Source organism: Euprymna scolopes, chromosome 4, assembly GCF_053919585.1.
Source record: "Euprymna scolopes isolate OS-2025 chromosome 4, ASM5391958v1, whole genome shotgun sequence".
NCBI classification, from domain to species: Eukaryota; Metazoa; Mollusca; class Cephalopoda; order Sepiida; family Sepiolidae; genus Euprymna; species Euprymna scolopes.
In genome coordinates, this window is record NC_136485.1 from 66839278 (window position 1) to 66862370 (window position 23093).

Sequence of the window (23093 nt, forward strand, 5' to 3'; positions counted from 1 at the left end):
AAGATCAACTGGGGCATTTATACCCAAATTATATAGTACTAGCATGGGTACCTGGCGTTGCCCGGGTAATTGGAGATGTATGTTGAGCCAAAAAAAAAAAAAAAAAAAAAAAGCGGTCAATTTTTTTTTAACTTTGACCCCTATTATGACCCCTTAACATGTATTGTTTTGGGCTCAAATCAAGTTAGATCCATGTCCAAGGAACCTATATCTAAAATTTCAAGTGTCTAGACCCAAAATTGTTGGAGGAGTTTGGTAGAGTTCTCAAAGGTCAAATCATTGAACTTTGACCCCCTTAATTGCCAAATTTCTAGCCGAAAACCGATCACATCGATTTTCCCAAATCTCAGTACCCTGTATATCAAATTTCCAGTCTGTAGACTTAAGATTGACAGAGTTATTGCGTAGGGAAATGTACACAGACAGACAGATAGATTGATAGATTAAACAAAAATATATACATATAGATAAATATATATGGAAACAATATTGTGTGTCCTGTAAACTTTTTACGCAAATATAAATCATGTAGAATATCTGCATGAATATAATTATACGTAATAGTAAACTAAAGATGATCATCCCATAAAACCGAAAGAACTAATAGGGAATTAATTAAAATGAATGTTTAAAAGAATATGCAAATTAGCTAGATCTTTTGCAGATGAATTGATTTCCATGACCCATATATGAGAAAATTGTATTTTCTTTTTAAATAAACAGAAAAGAGGGTTTTTAATATGAATATCAATGCACACAAAAGAAAAACGAATTTATAGGAGTATAGATAAGGTTTAGTTTATAAGTTTCAGGCAAAGAAAAAGCAAGCGCTCAAAGTTATTTTTTTTTTTTATTTAATCTTTTTTTTAATATCGGTTACATGGTCTGTAACTTTCATTTCTCATCTTACACCAACATTTTTACCCGTGTTATATCAAATTAAAAATTTTGATAATTTAATTATTCTTCTTTCAAAACCTTAACAAATTCATTGAAACAAAAACAAAAAATTACCAGTTAATTTTTCTTTTACGTGATTTATGATAGATATAGCTTTCTTGTTTAATGCTTCAGGTTGAACGGTATCTGTAAAAAGATAGAAATAAAATTTGAAAAGCTAACAATCTTCAAATCGTTCAATTTGTGAATCAAAGGAGAAATACTGACAGTTGATGAGTTTCGAGTGGTTCGTTTTTGTAACGTATAACAAAAGTATAGAAGCAAAATAATTAGCTTTAAGAGAAATGATCTTATAGATGATTATAGAAGGCAATTCTATAATGCAGAAATTCGTATATATTTATATATTGTATAGAAGTGTGTAAATGTTAAAGGTCATGGTCAAAGAATGCAAAGAAAAAATTCAGTGTAGGCATTAAAATGGCTTTATTTTATTTTTGTTATACACTGTACTTTGGGGTAATTGCGCTAACTAAAGAAAGTGCTCTGTATATGCGTGGTTGCCAAAAGAGCACTTTTAGCAATTACCCCAAAGTACGGTATTACTAAATGAAAAATTATTTACATTTAAAATATACATGCAAAAATTGAGAAAATCACAAAAACAAGAAATTAAAGAAAAGACAAGAGAAAAAGACAAAAAAGAAAAGAAAAAAGAAAAGAAAAAAGAAAAGAAAAAAATAAAGGAAATAAAGAAAGGAAAGAAAGGGAAGAAAAAAGGAAGAAAAAAGGAAAGAAAAAGGAAAGAAAAAGGAAAGAAAAAGGAAAGAAAAAGGAAAAAATGCAAGGAAAAAGGAAAAGATGCAAGGAAAAAGGAAAAAAATGGAAAGAAAAAGGAAAAAATGGAAAGAAAAAAGGAAAAAATGGAAAGAAAAAAGGAAAAAATGGAAAGAAAAAAGGAAAAAATGGAAAGAAAAAAGGAAAAAAATGGAAAGAAAAAAGGAAAAAAATGGAAAGAAAAAAGGAAAAAATGGAAAGAAAAAAGGAAAAAATGGAAAGAAAAAAAAATGGAAAGAAAAAAGAAAGGAAAGAAAGAAAAAAGAGAAAAGAATAGAAAGAAAGAAGAATAGAAAGAAAAAGAAAAACGAAAAGAAATTAAAAAAATGAAAGGCATGTAAAGCTAGTGAATAAAAAAAAAAAAAACCTCGTTCATTCTATAGTTGACGCCAAAAACCAGCTCACCTGTGATGGAGAGGGAATGGACCATTTCTGTGGCAGCAGCAGCAGCAGCAACAGCAGCAGCAGCCCCTGCATTAAGGCCATTAGTCTTTTTGTGCGTGGTCTGGTCAGTTTCGTGAATGTGCTCACCTTTACACAAGGAAACAAAATTTAAAACTTATTAGAAAAAAAAACTACAGAAATGCTGAACAAATATGTTCAGAAAATAAGGTGGACCTTTTGAAGAAAAATACAAAAAATTGTTAAAATGCTCATATTTAAACTTTTCAAAGTTGATAAAAGTGCTAGTAAACAAATTCTAACAATTCTGAAGAAACAAAAATGTTTCTTTAGTTTTTTTTTTTTTTACAACACATTTTTGATACATAGTAAATATCTGATATTATTCACAACATAAATTCTATTATAAATAGCTATCCCAAACGACCAGTTTTGTTTTGTTTTTTGTTTTTTTGTTGTTTTTGCTTTTTTTACATTGCAAAAATTAGGTCAAAAGAATGTAATTCTATCAATTTCAACTTGGGAAACAATTTTTTAATGTTATTTTGATGAAATAAGGGCGCAAATATCTTTACAAAATATACAATTCTTACTTATGAGAAGATTAGTTTTTATTCAAAGTGTTTTAAAATGTTGCCATTATTTAATGATACTTTTCTCGGTTCTCTGTTCATGTCGTGCACGAAAAAAAAAAAGAAACTGAACAAAGACTAATGAGAATGTGTCGTGATATGGCTCGAACATGTGACTGCTGTTCACATATATTTAACAGGAGTGAACCTGCCGGTTAGATTCTGTTAAAGCTGCGAATTAGAATGAAAACAGTTTACTTGTCAACATGATTGCCAATTGTTGCTACCTGACACAGACGTCTATTATTGTACCTAACAGAATAAATCTATTCTGTCTTGGTATTAGTGTAATTAGTTTACACTCAACAATTAAAATATAAATCAACTTGTGTGTCCAGATCCAATGAAAAGAATCACATTAAAACACCAGGTAAAAGAGAATAAAAGAATACATATGAGAATAAAGAGGGAAGTCCTCTCAATAACAACTTATTATTTCTTACTTCTTGATTGCTAAAGTTCATTGGCCTAACAATTTTGTAATGTAAAAAAAGAAAAAAAAAGTGATGGTAGCCTATGGAGTGTTCTATAAATAATAGCTAGAGCAGAAGTATATAAAAAAAAATGTTTATAATGTAAATCAATATTAGAAAAGTTACTCAAGAAAGAAAAACATTAAAAGTTATCTGAGAAGTCTTTTTCATCAATTCGAATGAAGATATATTTTACTCATTCAAATACAGTTGAAAACTTTACAATAAACATTTGCTATGAAAAAAGAAAACAATGTATCAAGGATTTCTTTTGTACAACAACAAATTTGGTTCTTATCCAAATTCCCCTATATCAAAAACAAACAAAAAATAATCTTTATGGTGTACGTACCCATGACAAAACGAAAATATCATATTCAAAAAATTATGTAATTTGATCAAATAGTTTTATTTTTATAAAGAAAGACATTTTTTATGCAATTAATGGGAATTTATAAGTATTACAGCATAAATTTTACAAGTTTGAATTATTAGATTATCTCCCTTTGCTGTTTTTTTTTTTGTTTTGTTTTTTTTTCAGATTGTTTTCAAAATGGTGGATAGGAGAGCCATTCTTGTTATTCATAAAAGCTGATTTTCTTATTTGAAAATAAAACCACTTGATCAATATACATATTTTTGAATATAACAGTTTCGTTATGTCACAGATACATACATCATACAGATTTTTGTTTTTAATATAAGAGGAATTATGAATAAGAACCGAAACTTTTGACATTTATAGTTTTTTTGATGAAAATTATTTTTGTTTATTTACTTTCTCATCCTCAAATTAACAAAATTAAAGTTTCAAACTTGTATTTCCAGTGGATACTTTTTTATATAAATTTCAGGAATGTATACTTTTGATCCTTTTCTTCACATTTTTTTTTTTTTTTTTTGTAAGATCAAATGATGAAATTTATTTAGGCAAATGTGGATTTAAATTTTTTTTTCTTATTGACGTACTATATAAATATAAAAAAAAAAAAATAACTTAGCCTATAATGATTAAAAAAAATTTCAATGATTTATAGCACTTTATATATTTTTTTTTTTTCCTTCATTAAAATAAAGCATACTGAAGATTTTCCATAATCTTTAGGTTGGTCTGATCTAGTTTTTTTATTTTATTTTATTTTTATTTTTTTTCATCAATATTTTCTTTGTGTTAGTGTTGTAATAATTAATCTGGCAAAGAAAAATTAGAATTGGGGTATCGGAATTAGAAAAAAACTATCTCTTTTCCAATGCAAAAAACGATTTTTTTTTTTAATTTAATCTTGGATTGTATTTTGTTTAAAACTTAATTTTCTATTGATGGTACTAAAGAAAAATAGTTTTTTATTTTAAACTACAAGTAAAATTAAAATCTACAACTCACACAACTTCAAAGTGTATTTTTTTACATTTGTGAAAACACAGGCAAATATTACATGGATTCTCATGGTAAGCCAGAAATAAAAAATACAAAACTGTACAGTTAAATATTTAGAGGCTTTAAAAGAATCGAAATTGGAATTGGTAATTGTATTGGAATCTGGGAAAATATTGGAATAGTCCCAGCACAACTGTTTGTATTTCAATAAAAAAAATCCATTTGGTTAAAGCTGCCATATATTCAGTTGAATGTAGTTTCTAGCTGAATAGCACAAAAGACATCATTTCTATAAAGTTTTAAATGGTCAGTGAAAAGAAATTTAGTATCAGTTTTTTTTTTTTTTTTTTTTAATATTCTCTAAATTCATTGAATGATTTACTGAAAACATTTTAGTTTGGGATATCTATTATATTATAAACATTAAAATATTAAAAAAATAAATTCTAAATTTATAATTACTTGATCCAACTCAAATATGCATAAAAATTCCACCAAAAATATTTGGGTAGCAACAACTTAAGATTTAATTTCATTAATAAGATTAAAACAAATGAAACCGCTTAAATATAAATGGAATATGAATTGGAGACATAACAGAAACAAAAAAAGCATATATATATATAAAATTTAGTAATTCTAGAAAAATATTTATATTCATGATTGGTTAGTATGAAAAAGAATTGGCAGCATCTTAAGCAAAAGCATTATAATTGATATGGACACAAAAAAAAAAAGCTTAAAGGTGCACTTTGGAATTAGAAAACATCCTACAATCGTGCATGTTTAGAGTGATGTTAAAATGGAAGACATCACCAAATTATTAAAGATCTTAAAAACGCTGAACAGTTTGTCTTTAAATGTAAAGTGAAAACAAAATAGGTGATCCTGTGTATTTACTGATCCAAGCAACTTCTGGTTTTGAAACATGTCGGAAGTAAATGGTGTTGCTTAAGCTGGAGACTCTAACGAAAATGTAGGTCAAAACATAATATTTAGAAACTAATGTTTTTTTCATTGAAATATATTCACAGTAGAAATTTTTTTTAAAGAAAAGATATTTACAGGAATAATATTCAAAGTAAAATATTTTTTTTAATAAAATAAAATAAGTGGAAAATGAATGAATGTTTAAATAAAATGGAAAAGAAAATGAATGTACACTTAACATAAATAAAATCGGAATTTTTTGCATCTAAATAAAATAAAGTAAATCTAATGAAAAGAAAATGTTCATTTGTCCAAATATAATTAAACTACATGATAAACATGGATCGCAATAGATTAAATAAAGGAGCATAATATAGTGGGATCTTCAGCTTAAGTAGCACTCTTTACTCCTGGAAAGTTTAAAAACCAGAAGTCAGTAAATATGCAGGATCACTTTTTTGTTTTCATTTTACATTCAAAGACAAACTATTCATCAGTTTTATGGTCTTTAATAATTTGGAAATATATTCTATTTCAACATAAGAAAAAAAAAGAAGCTTTTAATACAAGGAATAAAGAAAAGAGAGAAAAAAAAGGCCCAGCTGAAGACACACAAAGAATGTTTTTGTCAAGAGAACACAAAAACAGACAATACAAGTATATTGTTCAGACAAGATGCACCAAGAGCTTGCTAGCCAAGATACTGCAATGCCACCTTAAATCTGCACACATTTTTTAAACTTCAGGTCTCCCTTTTTCCAACTTGCTCAAGTCAGAAAGTGTGTGTGCGTGTGCGCACGCATACAGATGCCTTTTAGCTGTTAGCCTGCTGACCGATAAGATAACAGTTGAGATTATGTTCACCTTCTTCAGAACCTGGGACGGAATTTACTATCTACTTTGAAACCTCTGGTATGTATGCCTAATCAGGTTATAGCTGTACAATATATACATGTAGAAAGAAAAATGATTTGAACAGTTTCTTTTTTTTTTTTTTTTCAAAATATAAAATAGAAAACATTGAGGAAAAAAAGTCACTGTTGAATTTTCCTTAAATTTTACATAGGAAAAAAAAAATCAACAAGACTTCACTTTCTACCATTCTAATAAAATTACAACATACTTTCCCTTTCAAATCTAACACAAACCAACAAAACAATTCTATTTCCTTCTTGATAACAAAATTAAAATAAACCTTATAATTGGTAATATCATACACAAAAAAATCACCTACATTGATCAAGTAGTTTTATTTTTAAATAAGAAAATCAAAAGTGATGGTTAAGCAAACAGCAACAATATTGTAACATCAGAACATTGGAAAAACTGAAGTTCATTTAAAAATGATTTTCTTTATAAAAATAACACTTGATCAATATACATAATTTTCGGAGTATGATATTTTCTTTCTATTATGGATATGTACCTCATATAGATTTTTATTCATTTCTGTTTTTTAATATAGTTGGAATTCTGAACAAGAACCTGGTTTTCTTGCATTAATGTAACTTCAATAGCTGAATTATTATTTTTTTTTTTTTTTTTTACTTATTATCAAATTAAAAATGAAATGGTGTCAACTGTAACAAAATTTTAAATAATTTAAAATATCTTTAATATCCACTCTGCTCCCCTTCGTCTTTGCACAAGGCTGACACTACATAGTTGGTTCCTCCTTGTATTTGTCACATTACCAGCACTTTTCACATTCTCTATCAACATATTTGCTTATTTGGCAGCTCTGGCTCATAGCTTATTATTTATAAGGTGCCCCCCCCCAATATTTTTTTAAATCTATATAGCTATAAAAGTGTGTGTGTGTGTGTACATTTCCCTACACAATAACTGTCAATTTTCAGTCTACAGACTCAAAATTCAATATACAGGCTATTGAGATTTGGGAAAATCTTTGTAATCCATTTTCGGACAGAAATTTGGCTGTTAAGGGGTCAAAATTCAATGATTTGATCTTTGAGAACTCTACCAAACTCCTCTGCTAATTTTCGGTATAAACAATTGAAATTTTAGATATAGGTTCCTTGGATATGGTTCTAACTAAACTCTACCAACTCCTCCGCTAATTTTCGGTATAAACAATTGAAATTTTAGATATAGGTTCCTTGGACATGGATCTAACTTAACTTGATTTGAGCCCAATTGAAATTTTGCATAAAGGGTATTCAGAGATAGGGCAAACATTTTAATCATTTTTTTTTTTTTTTAATCGGTTTGGGTTGAAAATTTGGGCTACCAATATATAAATGTATATATGTATGTTTGCATGTCTATCTAAAACTTGACAGAAGCGACGAATTTTCACAAGATCAGTATCGTTTTTAAGCTTGACCCTTCAGATGACAAATACCGAAAAATTGGCTAAAATCATTAGTATCTTCACCTTTAACTGGGCACTTTTCTACAGGGAGGGGTCGCTTTTTTCACTGATATTTTCGAAAGTCATCCCCTCTTTTAGATGGTCTAGCCTTAATTTAAACCTACGTCACTTCCGGTTTGGCGGTGATCGTAACAGCAAAGACGTCAGCCCCCCCCCCCCTCCCCCGTTCTTTTCTTCCTTCACGGTACGGGTTCGAGCCTGCCTTCCTACTACCACTTTTTTTTTTTTTTTTGCTCAACACACATCTCCAAACACCGGGCAACACCGGGCTGAAATGCTAATATTTATGATTTAAAAATAACAAAAAATAAGCAAAACAAAAATTAACATAAAAAAAACTTCCAGACAACACCAAGTATGTACGACTAGTTTATAATAATGTCAGATTGAATTTTATTTATAAGTTTAGAAAGTAAAACAATGCTTTTGTTTTTATGAAATAAAAATATGTCTATTATGAATTTTGTACTGAAAATTTAAGTTAATAAATAAATAAAATAACATTAAACAGTTTGTTTGGCTTCCTAAACTTAATTTGAATATCAAGGATGCTTAAGAGCAGGACTATATTTTCAATGTAACATTGTTTCATAGAAGATAAATTCTTTAAATTGTCAAAGTAATCGTGATATATAAAAAAAACAACTAAAACTCAAACAGAAGGAGGCATTAGAATGTTAGTCTTACAAATGTGAAGAAATTGTTGTAATAATTTTTAAAGATATTCTGTTTTAACATTTTTACTATAAGTGCATGATAGACATGACAGAAATTCAAACTGTGTGCCATGAAACATTTGATTTGATTTATTACAATTTTCATCTGATATCAATTTTTTTTTTCAAAATATTTTATAAAAGGAATATTTGAAATTATAAAGTAATAAACTGATTAGGAAAATTTTATTTATTTTAGTAGCCATTCAACAAAAAAATAAAAATAATTGTGCTAAAATTTAAAAAAAAAAAAAAATTTTTTTTAATTGAATAAAAAACTGAAATATGTAATTAATATATAATACAAATATTATAACTTTCCACATAAGTTTATGCAGAATCGTTTTCTTTTTTAACAAAATAATTTTGTTTTACAAATTGGATAAAAATAATTAACATTAACTTGGAGAATCATAAAAAAAATCTGCTTGGTACTGTAACAGTGCAACTTAGTGCATAAAACTATTATATTTAATAATTCATAAAAATTTTTAAAACGTGAATGCTGAAAAACATGTTGGAATTTGAATATGGTCGATATAAAAATAAAATCGAACAAGATGCCAAGGGAAATAAATATGTCTATTATGCCAAAAGAGAAGTTAAAAAATATGGCAATAAAAGGGTTTCATTATTCCTTCATTTTGTAAAAAAAAAAAAAGTTAGATGGCATTTTGTTTAAATTGTTTGGTTTATTAGCCATATTAAAAATCTAACATTTAGTGTTCATGTTTTAACTTACAGTAACTTAGTACATTTTAACAAAACAAAACATTGGCTTCATGCAACAATAAGTTTGGAAATAGTTCTGTTAATAATTCCATTACCTTTGAGACAAAGTACAAAATAACATGTTAATACAAGACAACAACCTAACAGCAAACGAGAGAAAAAAAAAAGTGCTTTTTACACAATGATTTTACAAAATCTATAAAAGAGTGTATATTTGTATTCTTCATATTTTTTTAATTATTCAAACTACTATTATCATCTTGAGTGTTATCTTCATGTTTCGGTTCATGTAATCTCTGACCTTTGCCAGGTTATCTTGTCAAACTTGGGAATCTTTTGGTCAAACTCATGAATTTGCACGTAATTTCAAGCATCACTCTTTATTTAATAATCTGTGGGGTACCATGATTTCATTCCAAGTACCTTATTCACTACACCTGGTAAGAACCCATGGTGTAGTGGATAAAATACTTGGTAAAATTCTGCTGTAAGTTACATTCTTTTAGAGGTCGAAGGTTCAATCCTCAGTGCGGGTGACACTCAAAAATACAATTGTGAATTACTTAGAACTATTATTCAGTCATGGCTGACATAACAAGAACATGCTACTGCTATGGATTAAATAAAAGGTTCTTCTCAAAATTCCGCGCAGATTCCCAAGTTAAACAGATAAATTCCTGAGTTCGACAAGATATACCTGAAGACAATTGGAGGTTACATCAATTGAAACGTTGGGAAAATAACACACAAGATGAGAGCAATAGTCTGAATAATCCAAGTAATACAAATTATCAATCCTCATTTCAAAAATTCAGAAACATTTGTCTTCTTTTTTTTTTCATTTAGTAACACACAATAGAAACTAGAAGAGTTACAAAGGAAAGGAACAACAAAAGATTTGAGTATGTAAACAAAAAAGTCTGTGAATAGAGCCATCATGTGTCCACTGTGTGCCATGAAACAAGTGAAAGCTTTCAGCAAAAGAATAAGAACACCTCCCCCTCCAAAGCGAAAGTATGTGTGTATGTGTGTGTGTGTGTGTGTGTATGTTTACGGATGTGTATCAGTGTTGAGTTTCTCCTCTTCCTCTTCACATTCCCAACTCACCTCTTTCCTGACTGCCAGCAACTGATTCAGGAGTCTCAGCTTTACCTTTTGGCTTATCATTCGCTGTAAAAAGGATCAGAGCAGACGTGCAATGTACAAGGGAGATAACCACTCAACATGTACAAAACATGGCAGGTCACACTTATTGGGCGGACATACCCACTAAAATGCAGCAGTCAGAGAACTAACAAAATGAAATACCTCCCATCCTAAAAGATTCAAATATGCACACCAAATAATATTAAATAAGATAACAGGTAAAAGAAAAAATAATAGAAAGAAAAAAGATACAAGTCAGCGTTCTAATTTGTAAAGAGTTGGGAAAAAAGTTGTATATTTAAAATATCTTAAGGTGTTTCATGCAGAAAATATTTCAAGAAAAATTAAATTAAAATAAAAGTGCATTTAATCAATTTGCTCAAGTTGATAAAATAAAAATGTGAAATTTTCTGATCAAAAAGAAAATCTTTAAAAAATAGAAGAAAAACATCTAATAAGCAAACACTGTCATTTTAATATTTTGCATTGTCATTACTCAATTGTAAACACTAATATGTATTACACACACATATTCATGTGTGTGTGTGTGTGTGTGTGTAGGAGAAAGAGAATGATATGGAAAAATGTTTTTGCATATACTTTCTATTTTCTTATAGGTTATTCTATGAATGATACCGTCTGTAAAAACTACCAAAGTTTTTTGCTTTGAAAAGATGATAAAAAAATGAATAAAATCTTGGTTACAGGAATGTTGCCTGTGTATATATATATATATATATATATATATAGCAATGGTTATATTTTCATGAATGTAAAAAAAAAAAAATAAAAAAAATAAAAAATAAAAAATCAATTTTAGTATAATAGAGAAAACCAGGCAATCACTAGATGATAAAAAGGTTCGGATAATCCAGAATTATATATAAAAAAACAAATTTTACTTGTCTCCCCTCTATCTCCAAAATAAAAATCATGCCCATTAACATAAAATCAAATTTGAAAAGATTTACTTAGATCTATGAATTATATAAATATATTACATAAAAACAAGGAAAATTAATTGTGACAGATAATAAAAAATATTACATTATTTATTGAATCATCAAATGTTGAAAAACAGAATAAAAGTTATTCCTTAATCCATGGAGTTTTGAAAAATTATACTTTTCTCATAAGAGGAAATAAAATAGTCCAGTAATGTAGAAGAAACATTTGGAATTTGATTGCGGGAAGGGGGGGGGTAAAATCCAAAATGAACAATACAGCTCAATGGTATATTCGGTCAGTTTTGTGGACAATATAAAACCTTTGAAAAATTAGAAGCAGCAATCTTGAACATGATTTCCGATGCCCCCATTCAGTCTCGAGAGACAAAGGATACCCCCTGTAAGGGCAGCTGTGCATGTAACTGTGAGGCAAGGGTAGTGCAATCCCAACCACACCTCTCCTGAATCAGCATTGTTCAAATCAAGTGGCAAGAAGTCCAGGACGACTGGAAACAATGTCGAGATAACATGATTGCAGGGGTAAGAAAATAAACTAATTAAAAAAAAAAAAAAAAAAAACTATAATTCATGATCAATATATACTAACGTACATATATATCATTTTCCTCTGCATTTATTCCATGCAGCAAGGTCTGCATTGGATTTTTACCTCCACCACACACAATAAGGAAATCTAGCAGTCATGAAAACTTGGAAGGCATCCAACTATATTTGTTTTGGTCGGCCCCCACCCTTTCCATGAGCCTCCAATGGTTTTAGATGTTTATTTTTGCAGAAGTCATAGAAAATAACTTATTACATGATTACTTCCTTCTAATGTTTAAGAATATTCTGTAAGCAAAAGAAAATGTCTCCACTCAAACAGTTTTCTTAGCTAGAATAAATATTTTCATGCCAATATCATAATGAAAAAAAAAAAAAAAAAGTACTCGGTTTTTGTGGAGCTCAGTGACTTGCTGTTGTAAATACAATTTATTCTTAGAAAACTATGATGTCATTTGTATACAGAAGCCAAGAAACAAGTGAAAATCTCAGGAAACAACATTAATGATAACATTGAGCAGAAGCAGAAGTGCTGGATGGTGTCTGACGTAAGTCGATCAAAATAGGGAAGAAAACGTTTGACATTCCAAGTCGATCATACTCGACTCATCATCATAAAAAGCATTGTAAAAGGCCCAGTTCATCATTTTTTTCTGGTATACCATGCACATGAAGTGTACTACATGACGTTATGTGGTACACAATCGACAACATTTCCTCAAATCAAATTCATAAGTCACAGAATCTTTTTCTCAACATTTTGTCACCATACATGCATATTTCAGAATAGTTTTTGCCTGCCATATCAAATGATTAAAAAAAAACGAAATATGAACAAAATTTGATAAATTTCAAAACGCTGATGAAGAAAATCATACATATTTTGTTAGTTTACGTAAATATTAGTTTACTTACAAGAATAGGTTTTATCAATGCATGCACATGTATAGCGACGTCATTGAATAATATTATTAGAAGTTATAATTAACATTTTGAACTTTTTCAACCCAAACCATATAGAAAAGCACCGATTGATATAAACTATTTGTGATTGAGCTTATAGTTTTGAAGTATATTCTGAATGCTTTATAGCGTTTTTTTTTTTTTTATAATAAAAAAAATAAATTGATCTCTATCAGGGTAATTGTTGAATTTTGTTGATTCAGCAATTCAAACTTTACCTTTTTAAATATAAGAAATTTTTAAAAAAATAAAATAAATAGGTATATATGAATTTTTTTGTCAGTTCAATAAGAAAAAACATTTTTTTCATTTTATTTTATTTTATTTTTACAAAGGAATCATTTATCAAGGCTCAGAGGCCACTCAAAGATAAGGGTTAATGAGTGTACAGTAGTCAATGGAAAAATGTTTAGGTTTAGATAAGGGAGGGGGGTAATTATTGATAGTAGTTTCAACTAGATGAGTGTTTTTTGTGAAAGTCTAGCCAGGGAGAACCATAGACTGGAGCTCAGACGAACACTTGCCATAAAAATAACGACAAAGCAGAGACAGGCTCGCAACATCTCTCCTGTGGGAAAGAGGTTGCAGGAAAGACAAAAGGGCACTCTCCACTATATCATCATATAAAAGAGTAGTTATAAATGCTGTTTATATCTAGGCATTTAAATAAATAATAAATTCTTATATACCTATATTTATTTTACTTTATCTTAAATTTCTTTTTATGTTATGCTCCACTCTCAAATGTTGAGCTTCATATATCTTGATAAATCCCTATGTAAAGGATCTATTCATATTCTTTAAACCCATTTAGAAGTCTTGGAAGTTTTTCGACATTCAAAACTATAAAAAAATTTTTTTTTTTTTAACTTTTAGTCCCAAGTCCTTTGTCGAAAAACCCCTTTGCTTTAAAGTCAATTCATCTCTTGCAATAACTGCATTATAGTTAAATTTGGAGATATATATATATATATGATGATGATTGCTGCATCTTTCCAGATGATCGCCGTCACATTCAGCTCTCCCAATCTTGTCCATGCCATCTCAGATGACTGCACTCCCACTGCAGATTTGCACATCTTGAAGCAGACATGACATACAAATTGAGCAATTTCCATCAAGTTGACTGCCTTTAGAGGTTGAAGAGTATTCTTATGAATAATCACATGTCTTCTCAAACTAGCAGTAGACTTTCAAACTTTGCTGCATGTTAAACAGATCATTTGGTTCAGACTAATAGGTGCAAAGTTGACCCGAACAGGAGTTTTGTGCGACTTAAGGGGGGGGGGGATGATATATATACATACATATATATATATATATATACACACACACAAAGAATTTTTGCTAGTATTAATATTATTGTAGGGATCATCGGTTGTTTACCATGAAAAATTGGGTATTAAAAAAAAAATAGTATTTTATCTTATGGCTCTACAGCAGTGTTGAGAAAACACCATCCCCCTTAAATAAAACAAGAACAAAAATATTCTAGATATTGGATCTAGTTTTTTTTTGTTTTGTTTCAAATTATTTTTTTTTTATTGACCTCATTATCATTAAAAATGTTCTCCTTGCCTATGTTGTTCATCTTTGGCCAAGTCTGTTATATATATGTACACCCAAAAACACTTTCATTAATCAGTGTATCAGTTTAGAGTTACAATACTTTTACATTGTAAAGAATCTAATTGAAATCCATGTAAATATAAAGGACACCGATAATAAGATAATATATCCTTTACGAATATGATGATTAAAGTAAAAACAAAAAAAACTAAAATGTAATCATATATAAAAAATATTTTAAAGACAATAGAATAAAACCATTAAATTAAAAAAAAAAAAAATGTATTTTCAATTTGAAAAATTTTTTTTTTTTTTAAATACAGAACTTTTACACTATTCATGTGTTGATCTATATATCTATAAAAGATTGTGTGTGTGTGAAGACACTTCTCAACCTATATAATGAATATTTTATCTACAGACTTGAAATTTGGTAAATAGGGTATTCACATGTGGAAAAAATATTTTTATTCACTTTTCATCCCCCCCCCAAAAAAGGGGGGGGTGCTAAAGAGTCAAAATTGAAAAATTGGTATGTGGGGGTCCTCAGATTTTTATCTTTTCAACAGTTTCATGATCTTAAGTATAAATTGGTTTGAAAACACTTTTTAAAGATCATTTCAAGCTGGTCTAACGGTTATCACGCTTGACTCACCGTCTTAAGGTTTTGATTTCGATTTCAACTAGAGTATTATTATTTTTTTTACTTACAAGAGGTGAAATGTTTAGAAAAAACATAATACTCGCATGCACAAATCTCAGTTTCTTTCTGTTTTACAAGATTTTTTTTTATACTTCAATTTTTAAGAGAATTTAATTTCACATCTAATACCTACAGTATTGCTGTTTATAATCAATAAGAAAGCTGCATTAAATAAAATATAATATTTATGCATATTTTACCACCGGGCAATACCAGATGGCCTGCTAGTATACAAATAAAATTGTGGCCGAATATAAATTCTTTTCCAAACTATTCCTATAACCATAATCCTGGGTGGTGATGGCTATGGAGAAGTCTATAACCATGTTGACAACCTTATGTCAAGTTCATATGCAGTTGGTTCATTAGCACCACATTCACTTATGGCAACTCCACGTGGTCCCTTTTGTAAGTATCCGATTCCAGCAGAAAGAATATGGGAAACTAATGCCAATAGCATTGGGTGAGTCAAACTTTTTTTTACCGTACCAATTCATACAAACTTTCAATTGTTTTCTTGTCTTTTGTTACTACTTTTATTACCTTCCTATATTACATTAGAATTTTAATGTCTAAATATTGAAGAGAAATATTTTCAGATTTGTCTGACATAAATGGTATCCTATTCAACTGTTTTTGTAGACTAAACATGCCTTTTATAGTTAAATTTCGATGGATATATATATATATGATTGTTGAGCTGGATTAAATCCGACGATATGAAATAAAATGGAGGTGGAAGGACCTGGATACTCAACGTTTCGCCCGATTTATGCGGGCTTCTTCAAGAGGGATGGTCATTGACCATCCCTCTTGAAGAAGCCCGCATAAATCGGGCGAAACGTTGAGTATCCAGGTCCTTCCACCTCCATTTTATTTCATATATATATATATATATATATATATACATACATATACACACACAAACACAGGATGGGGTAAAAATAACAGGTGCTTTTGAAAACTTTTGTATCACTGAAAATGTAGATCACATGAAAGGTATATTCCACATTTGACTCTATAAAATGGCAAACCGTTTTGAATAGATTGACAAAAAAATTATTTAATTGTCAATAAAATCTTATATCTTATATTTCATGATTTATTTTTTAAAAACAGCACCCGTCATATTTCTGCCCTACCATGTATGTATGTGTATAAATGGACTCTCCTGTCGATTATGACATATGAGCTTCTGCCACAACAATTAAGTCGCTTGGAAATCCACACAAATGATTTGTTTATAGTCGTGAAGGCTTTTTGATATAACTGCTAATCTTTGCCGGTGCAGATGACTGCCACAAGACAGAGTATACAGTAAACCGTAGATTTTTACATCAGAGTTACATTCTAGATGCATATCTTAATGAAGACTGGGAGTGCATCTCTCCCCATGAATTAATGCGCCCCCAGATACCAACCTGGAAATTTCTACGACTCGGCGCAATACATACAGCGCCTAGCCTTTCCAAATGGTCACCTAACTTCGATGATCTAGTGAAAACTGGTGTGTTAACATGATTGTGCCGTGTGTGTGCGTGTGTGTATATATATATATGTGTGTATATATATATATATATATATATATATATATATATATATATATATATATATATATAGACTTTATTATTAAATTTCAATTTAAGATTCAGTCTTTTTACAAACCAATTCAACTTTAACATTATGTGTATTAGTTTGGATTATTCGGTCTACTGTTCTCGTCTTAGATGTTATTCTCATAATATTTCAGCCAATGTAACCTTTGACCTGCTGAACTTGGGAATCTGTATGGAATTTCGAATGGAATCTTTTATTTAATTCACTGTGGTAGCATGCTATCATTCAATCAGCCATGACTGAATAGATTCAGTGAGTATAATGTATATAATGGTATTCTTATATTCTTAATGTATTATGTACACAAACTGAATCCCTCTCTTCCCACAAAAAAAAAAATATCTTAATTTTAAATTTGGAATTGCTATTTCTGCTTTATATACACATTCTGCAGACAACTGATTTTCTGTAATGAAAAATTATTTCATATTTCTTAGCAATCCAGTTTAGATTTGTAAGTTTGTTTTATAACAACTTAGCATTTATATTACAGAATTTTCAAATGTTCCATTTTTCTTTACATGTTTAAATTTTTGGGTATGTTCACTTTTCAATTATTTTGATTTTTAGTTTTATTTGTGATATGCTATTTTTGGGGCATTTGGCAGAATTATCCTCTCCCTGATAAAAAAATAAATAAATAAATTTTAAAAAATCCGTATGATGTATATACCTGCGACAGAAAGAAAATTTTCTGCATCAAAGGTTATGTAAATTAATCAAATATTTCTTTTTATTTTTACTATGGGAGAGGAGGGAGGGATTCTGGACAAGAACCTTCCTTTACATTAAAAATAATATACATGTAATTTGTTAAAAGACCTACTAATACAAGAGAAATTAAAAAGTACTAAAGAAAAATAGTTTTGCAAAAACTGAGTGCCGAATGGAAATTAGTAACGTTATTTTACAACAGACTTTTTTAACATCTTCGATTAAATACAATGTTACTGAATGAAGATGAAGTAAGAGCAGAAGAAAAAAATATATTTTACTTACCATCCATAAGTCTCCAATTAAGCAAGGGGTCGTACACAAAGGCCTCTAGAACGGCCATAAGGCTGTCCTTGTGTTCTCGTAGCACAGACATTACACTTTCACATGTGTGCCGATAAATGCCATCAATGCCAGTCACCTTAAGTAGACAAAAAAAAATATAAAGACTATTTAAGAGATTTTCAATAGGAAAATTTGTGTTGATCTAAAGATAGCAAAACTGATTTTAATGTTTTTTTTTTTGTTTTTTTTTAAATCAGCAAAGAATATTTCTTAGTTTTTCTACAAGAAAAAGCTAATCTTAAATAACAAAAAATGTCCATAAACATTATAAAAGCACAATTATCTTCCTTTGTTATTACAAAAGGATTGTAGGGCGCTTGTGCATTGTAAGTGGATATCTAAAACTTTAAAAAAAAAATGTATTTTAAGTAAAAACACTATTACAAACTCATGTGTCATGTTGAAATTAGTCAAGATTCCAAAAATTATGAAAAATGATTGAGTAGAAGATCTGCTAGAACTATTTTTTTTTTTTTTTTTACAAAAAAAAAAAAAAAATCATTGTTATTATCGATCTGTCATTTTCTAATTTGAGATAGTAAAAGTTAAGTAAAAACAAAAGGGACAGTTATATGAAAACGATGTGTATTTTTAAAAATTTATTTACTACTAGCATATCCATGTCCCAGCGTTGCCTGGGACTTCTGAGTAAGTGACAAAACTTCAATGACCAAGCTAGAAATAATGAATAATACTACACGAGTGATGTTAATATTAATACGATGATCCATAATAGAAAATTGTAATACTACAAAAGTAATAACATTTAGAATAAAAAGAGTAATAATGTTAATGATAATAGTACTACTAAGAAAAATATAATACAAATAATGATACTACTGATAGCAGCACTAATAGAACCAGAATGATTAAAGTAATAGTAATAACATTAACTGAGGAAAGAAAAAAATGCTAAAAGATGTTAAGAAATGAAACAATTTTAAAACTAATGTGTATTTTTTTAAATTTTAATTAAAATACAAACTGTGCTATGATGTTTTCATTAAACTGTTAGGTGAAAGCACAGAATAGTTGTAAAAATCCATGCCTGTTTTTTGCATAAATACCTTAAAAGTAACTAAAACTTATATTTTTTAAAAATAATAATGGCAGTAGTAGTATTAATAGCAGTATGATGTGTAGGATCTGTTAATGCACGAATGTCAAGAAACGATACAGAGTTGAATATAATGAAGGAAACTTAAAGAGAAAAAAATGTAGGTTTCTTTTGGTCAGTGCTTTTATTTTTTTTAGTATAAATAAAAATTAAAATACAAACCATGTTACAATATCATTTTTATTAAACTGTTAGGTGAAAGTACAGAATAGTTGTAAGAATCTCTGTCCATTTTCTTCATAAGTATCTTTTAAAGAACTAAAACGGTTACATTTTTAGTAGTGTTAATAATAATAACAATAGTAGAAGTAATAGTTGCAAACTATGTAGGATCTGTTTATGTACGAATGCCATGAAACAATACAGAATCCTGTTTTAACGCTGAATGTAATGAAGCAAAGTTAAAGAGAAAAAAAATGTTGGTTTTTGCTGGTTCAGGCCTCTTTACATAAAAATAATGGAAAGCGTTTGAAAAATAGCATAGTGTGTAAATATGTTGAGTGAATAATTGTGCATCTGTGTTTTCAATGAGTAAGCTAAACAATTTATTTAAATTATGATTTTATATTTGGAAAAACTTAAAAGTAGGAAAAGTTATACAATATGTAATAAGTTTTTGTTTGGTTAAACGTATCCGAAATCGACACTGCGAATGTTTTTTCTGCACTCAAAAAATACAAACTATTATTCTGAAGAGCAACGGGTTCTACTGTTAATGTGTATGTCAAACTGCTAATTATTGTCTACTTTGTTATTCTGGCAAACTAAGAATGTTAATTTAAGTCTTTAGTCAAACAAAATATGCATAAAATGACTACATTTAAGAATGTGAATAAGTTTTTGGTGGCATGTGGTTATGTATGGCTGTGAATAAAAATACCTGGTAATTTCAGAATTGCAGGATGACTTAATTTAATAAGGGGTGAAATATTTGCTACTAATTATGTGGGATTATGTATTTGAGAGAGCGAGTCAAAGAGAATAAATTATAATATTTATTTTAAATGATGACAAAATTTATACTTGCGTGAAAACACGTTGCAGTATAAGATGAAAATGGTGAGTGATAAATTTGCGTAGAAATTGCCTTATTAAAATCAACTTTTTATTAATATAGAAATTAATTTATGAAAACAGCAAAATGCAATAGTGTAAAATAAACATTTTTTAAAAGTCCTATGTAACAACAAAAAAAATTATGTATAAAATTAAATCTGTCAGATTATATTTTATAATCTTTTCTATCTGGTTTGAAAATTATTATCAAATTCTCAAGTATTAAAAGATTGAAATTTTGGAAGCTTTTTATATCCAATGATTTCAATAAATATTTGATTAAGCTACATAATAAAACTAAATGTCTGGACCGCTTCAATAATTATGTATGCAAATTTAATTTTATGAGCAAAGAAATAGGGCTTAATCTCAATATCTAATAATAAAAAGAATTTCTTTCACTTTTTAACAAATACAAATGTTTAAAAGATTGTTACAGACAAATACAGATACTAAAGATTGTTACAGACAAATACTAAAGATTGTTACAGACAAATACAGATACTACAGATTGTTACAGACAAATAGAGATACTACAGATTGTTACAGACAAATACAGATACTACAGATTGTTACAGACAAATACAGATACTACAGATTGTTACAGACAAATACAGATACTAAAGATTGTTACAGACAAATACAGATACTAAAGATTGTTACAGACAAATACAGATACTAAAGATTGTTACAGACAAATACAGATACTAAAGATTGTTACAGACAAATACAGATACTAAAGATTGTTACAGACAAATACAGATACTAAAGATTGTTACAGACAAATACAGATACTAAAGATTGTTGCAGACAAATACAGATACTAAAGATTGTTGCAGACAAATACAGATACTAAAGATTGTTGCAGACAAATACAGATACTAAAGATTGTTGCAGACAAATACAGATACTAAAGATTGTTACAGACAAATACAGATACTAACGATTGTTACAGACAAATAGAGATACTACAGATTGTTACAGACAAATACAGATACTACAGATTGTTACAGACAAATACAGATACTAAAGATTGTTACAGACAAATACAGATACTAAAGATTGTTACAGACAAATACAGATACTAAAGATTGTTACAGACAAATACAGATACTAAAGATTGTTGCAGACAAATACAGATACTAAAGATTGTTGCAGACAAATACAGATACTAAAGATTGTTGCAGACAAATACAGATATTAAAAAGATGTCGAATGAATGTGCACCTGAAAGGAGAAAGATTTTGTAGTGAAGAGCACAAAGAGAAAACTTGTAAGGAATTAAAAATGAAACGAATGTCATTACCTCCATTGCATTAATCAACATCCGCGTCAAGCGGAAGGGGATCTTTTCAGGAAACTTTTCTCGTGTCATTGCCACTTCAAAGCAATCACCAAAATCGATATGGATTATTTTACCACTCATTCGATCCAACATCAGATTGGAAGGATGTCTACAAAGAACAGCAGAAAAAATTTTTTTTAATAATTATTACTCATTGGATCGCTGGAAAGAAAAACAATTTTGAAATTTAAAAAAAAAAAAAAAAAAATTTTTATTAGATTAAAAATTTAGTCTGTGCAGGAGAGTAGACTTCAATGGTATGGGCACATTGCTAAAATAGATAAGAGTTCTTGTGTTAATACAACAGGTGAAGTAATAGGTTTAGTTTCTAGGGGTAGGCCAAGGAAAACATGGAAGGAAGTGATAAGAATGGATCTAAGGGATAAATAAAAGACCTGGCCAGAGATAGGTTACTTTGGAAGTCAATGCCAGTATGTAAAACAGATGTTAATATAATGATCGCCATGATTAAAAATATAAAAACTGGGCACAGTTTTACAATCATTCATTGTGCAGAGGGAGACAACTCTCTTTTGCTGAGAGATTCGTTCATTTTTTCATTTCATAATTTAGGACGCTCAATGCAGGGATTTTTTTACTAAATCAAAATATTAAAAAAGAAAGCTGCAGCAATTTTTTTTTTACTATAACAAAGTTGATAACATCAATAATACAAAATGTAGTCTTTACGCGACTATTAAGTGAAAACCAACGAACCAATGATATTTTCATTAGACGAAAGAAAACATTGAAAAAAGAAGCCATTTTAGAAAATATTGATTCATTGGTTTTCACTAAATAGTCGCGCGAAGACTACATTTTGTATTATTGCTATCAACTTTGTTACATGAAAAAAAAAATTTGCCGCAGCTTTCTTTTTTTATGTTTTGATTAAATAAAAAAAATATCACTGCATTTAACGTTGTAAATTATGAGATGAAAAAATGAACGAATCTCAGTAAAAGAGAGTTGTCTCCCTCTGCTCAGTGAACAATTATAAAACTGCGCCAAAAACTGGGTTTTTGTCAAAATTTAAGGAATCAGTAACTAATTCCATTTTCAACAGAATATTACTCATAAATATATTATGCTTTTACAGATATAATTGAATCCTATATTTATTTCTCATAAACTAAATAACTTATATAATTATGTTTTATAAATAGATATTTATTATCCACAGGCATATGTCTTTTGTTCACAAACACTCATCAGTGGGACTGTACCGGCAGTCAAATCCAACTTTCTTAACAACTCAGCCACTGTGATAGTAGTATTTAAATGTGAGGGGAAATAACTTCTATTTTATATACGAACATAATAATTCTCAGAAAGTGTTTGAATTGCCAAGAGAAAGAACTTGTAATATTGCTTAATTAAAAAATTTTCATAGTTTTTGAAAAGTGCTCCAAGTTTAAATATATTGATATCATGAACTGAAAACCAATACCTTTTTGAAAAGATGCCCAATATTCGAGTAGAGCTTTAATTATAAAATTAGATAAACATTAGAAAGGATCTATGGGGATTAATCAACGTTCCAATATTGACATGTTTCCTCATGACGTTAAAGTCTTGAGGAGACCTATTTACATTAGAAACATTCATTGAT

The 23093-nt window shown here is 28.8% G+C and overlaps 1 protein-coding gene across 2 annotated transcripts in view; it reads right to left on the reverse strand.

The window, feature by feature from the left end:
- The window catches only part of LOC145268167 (serine/threonine-protein kinase mTOR-like), a 223826-nt gene that overhangs the window by 6547 nt on the left and 194186 nt on the right, over positions 1 to 23093 (reverse strand). The window contains exons 52-56 of one of the 2 annotated variants that reach the window (XM_080123381.1): positions 21443 to 21590; positions 17904 to 18039; positions 10503 to 10565; positions 2143 to 2268; positions 1015 to 1086 (exon numbers count right to left, since the gene is read on the reverse strand). In XM_080123381.1, coding sequence (XP_079979507.1) covers positions 1015 to 1086; positions 2143 to 2268; positions 10503 to 10565; positions 17904 to 18039; positions 21443 to 21590 — 545 coding nt within the window. The remainder of the gene's footprint in view (positions 1 to 1014; positions 1087 to 2142; positions 2269 to 10502; positions 10566 to 17903; positions 18040 to 21442; positions 21591 to 23093) is intronic. The other variant, XM_080123389.1, reaches the window with a different exon arrangement.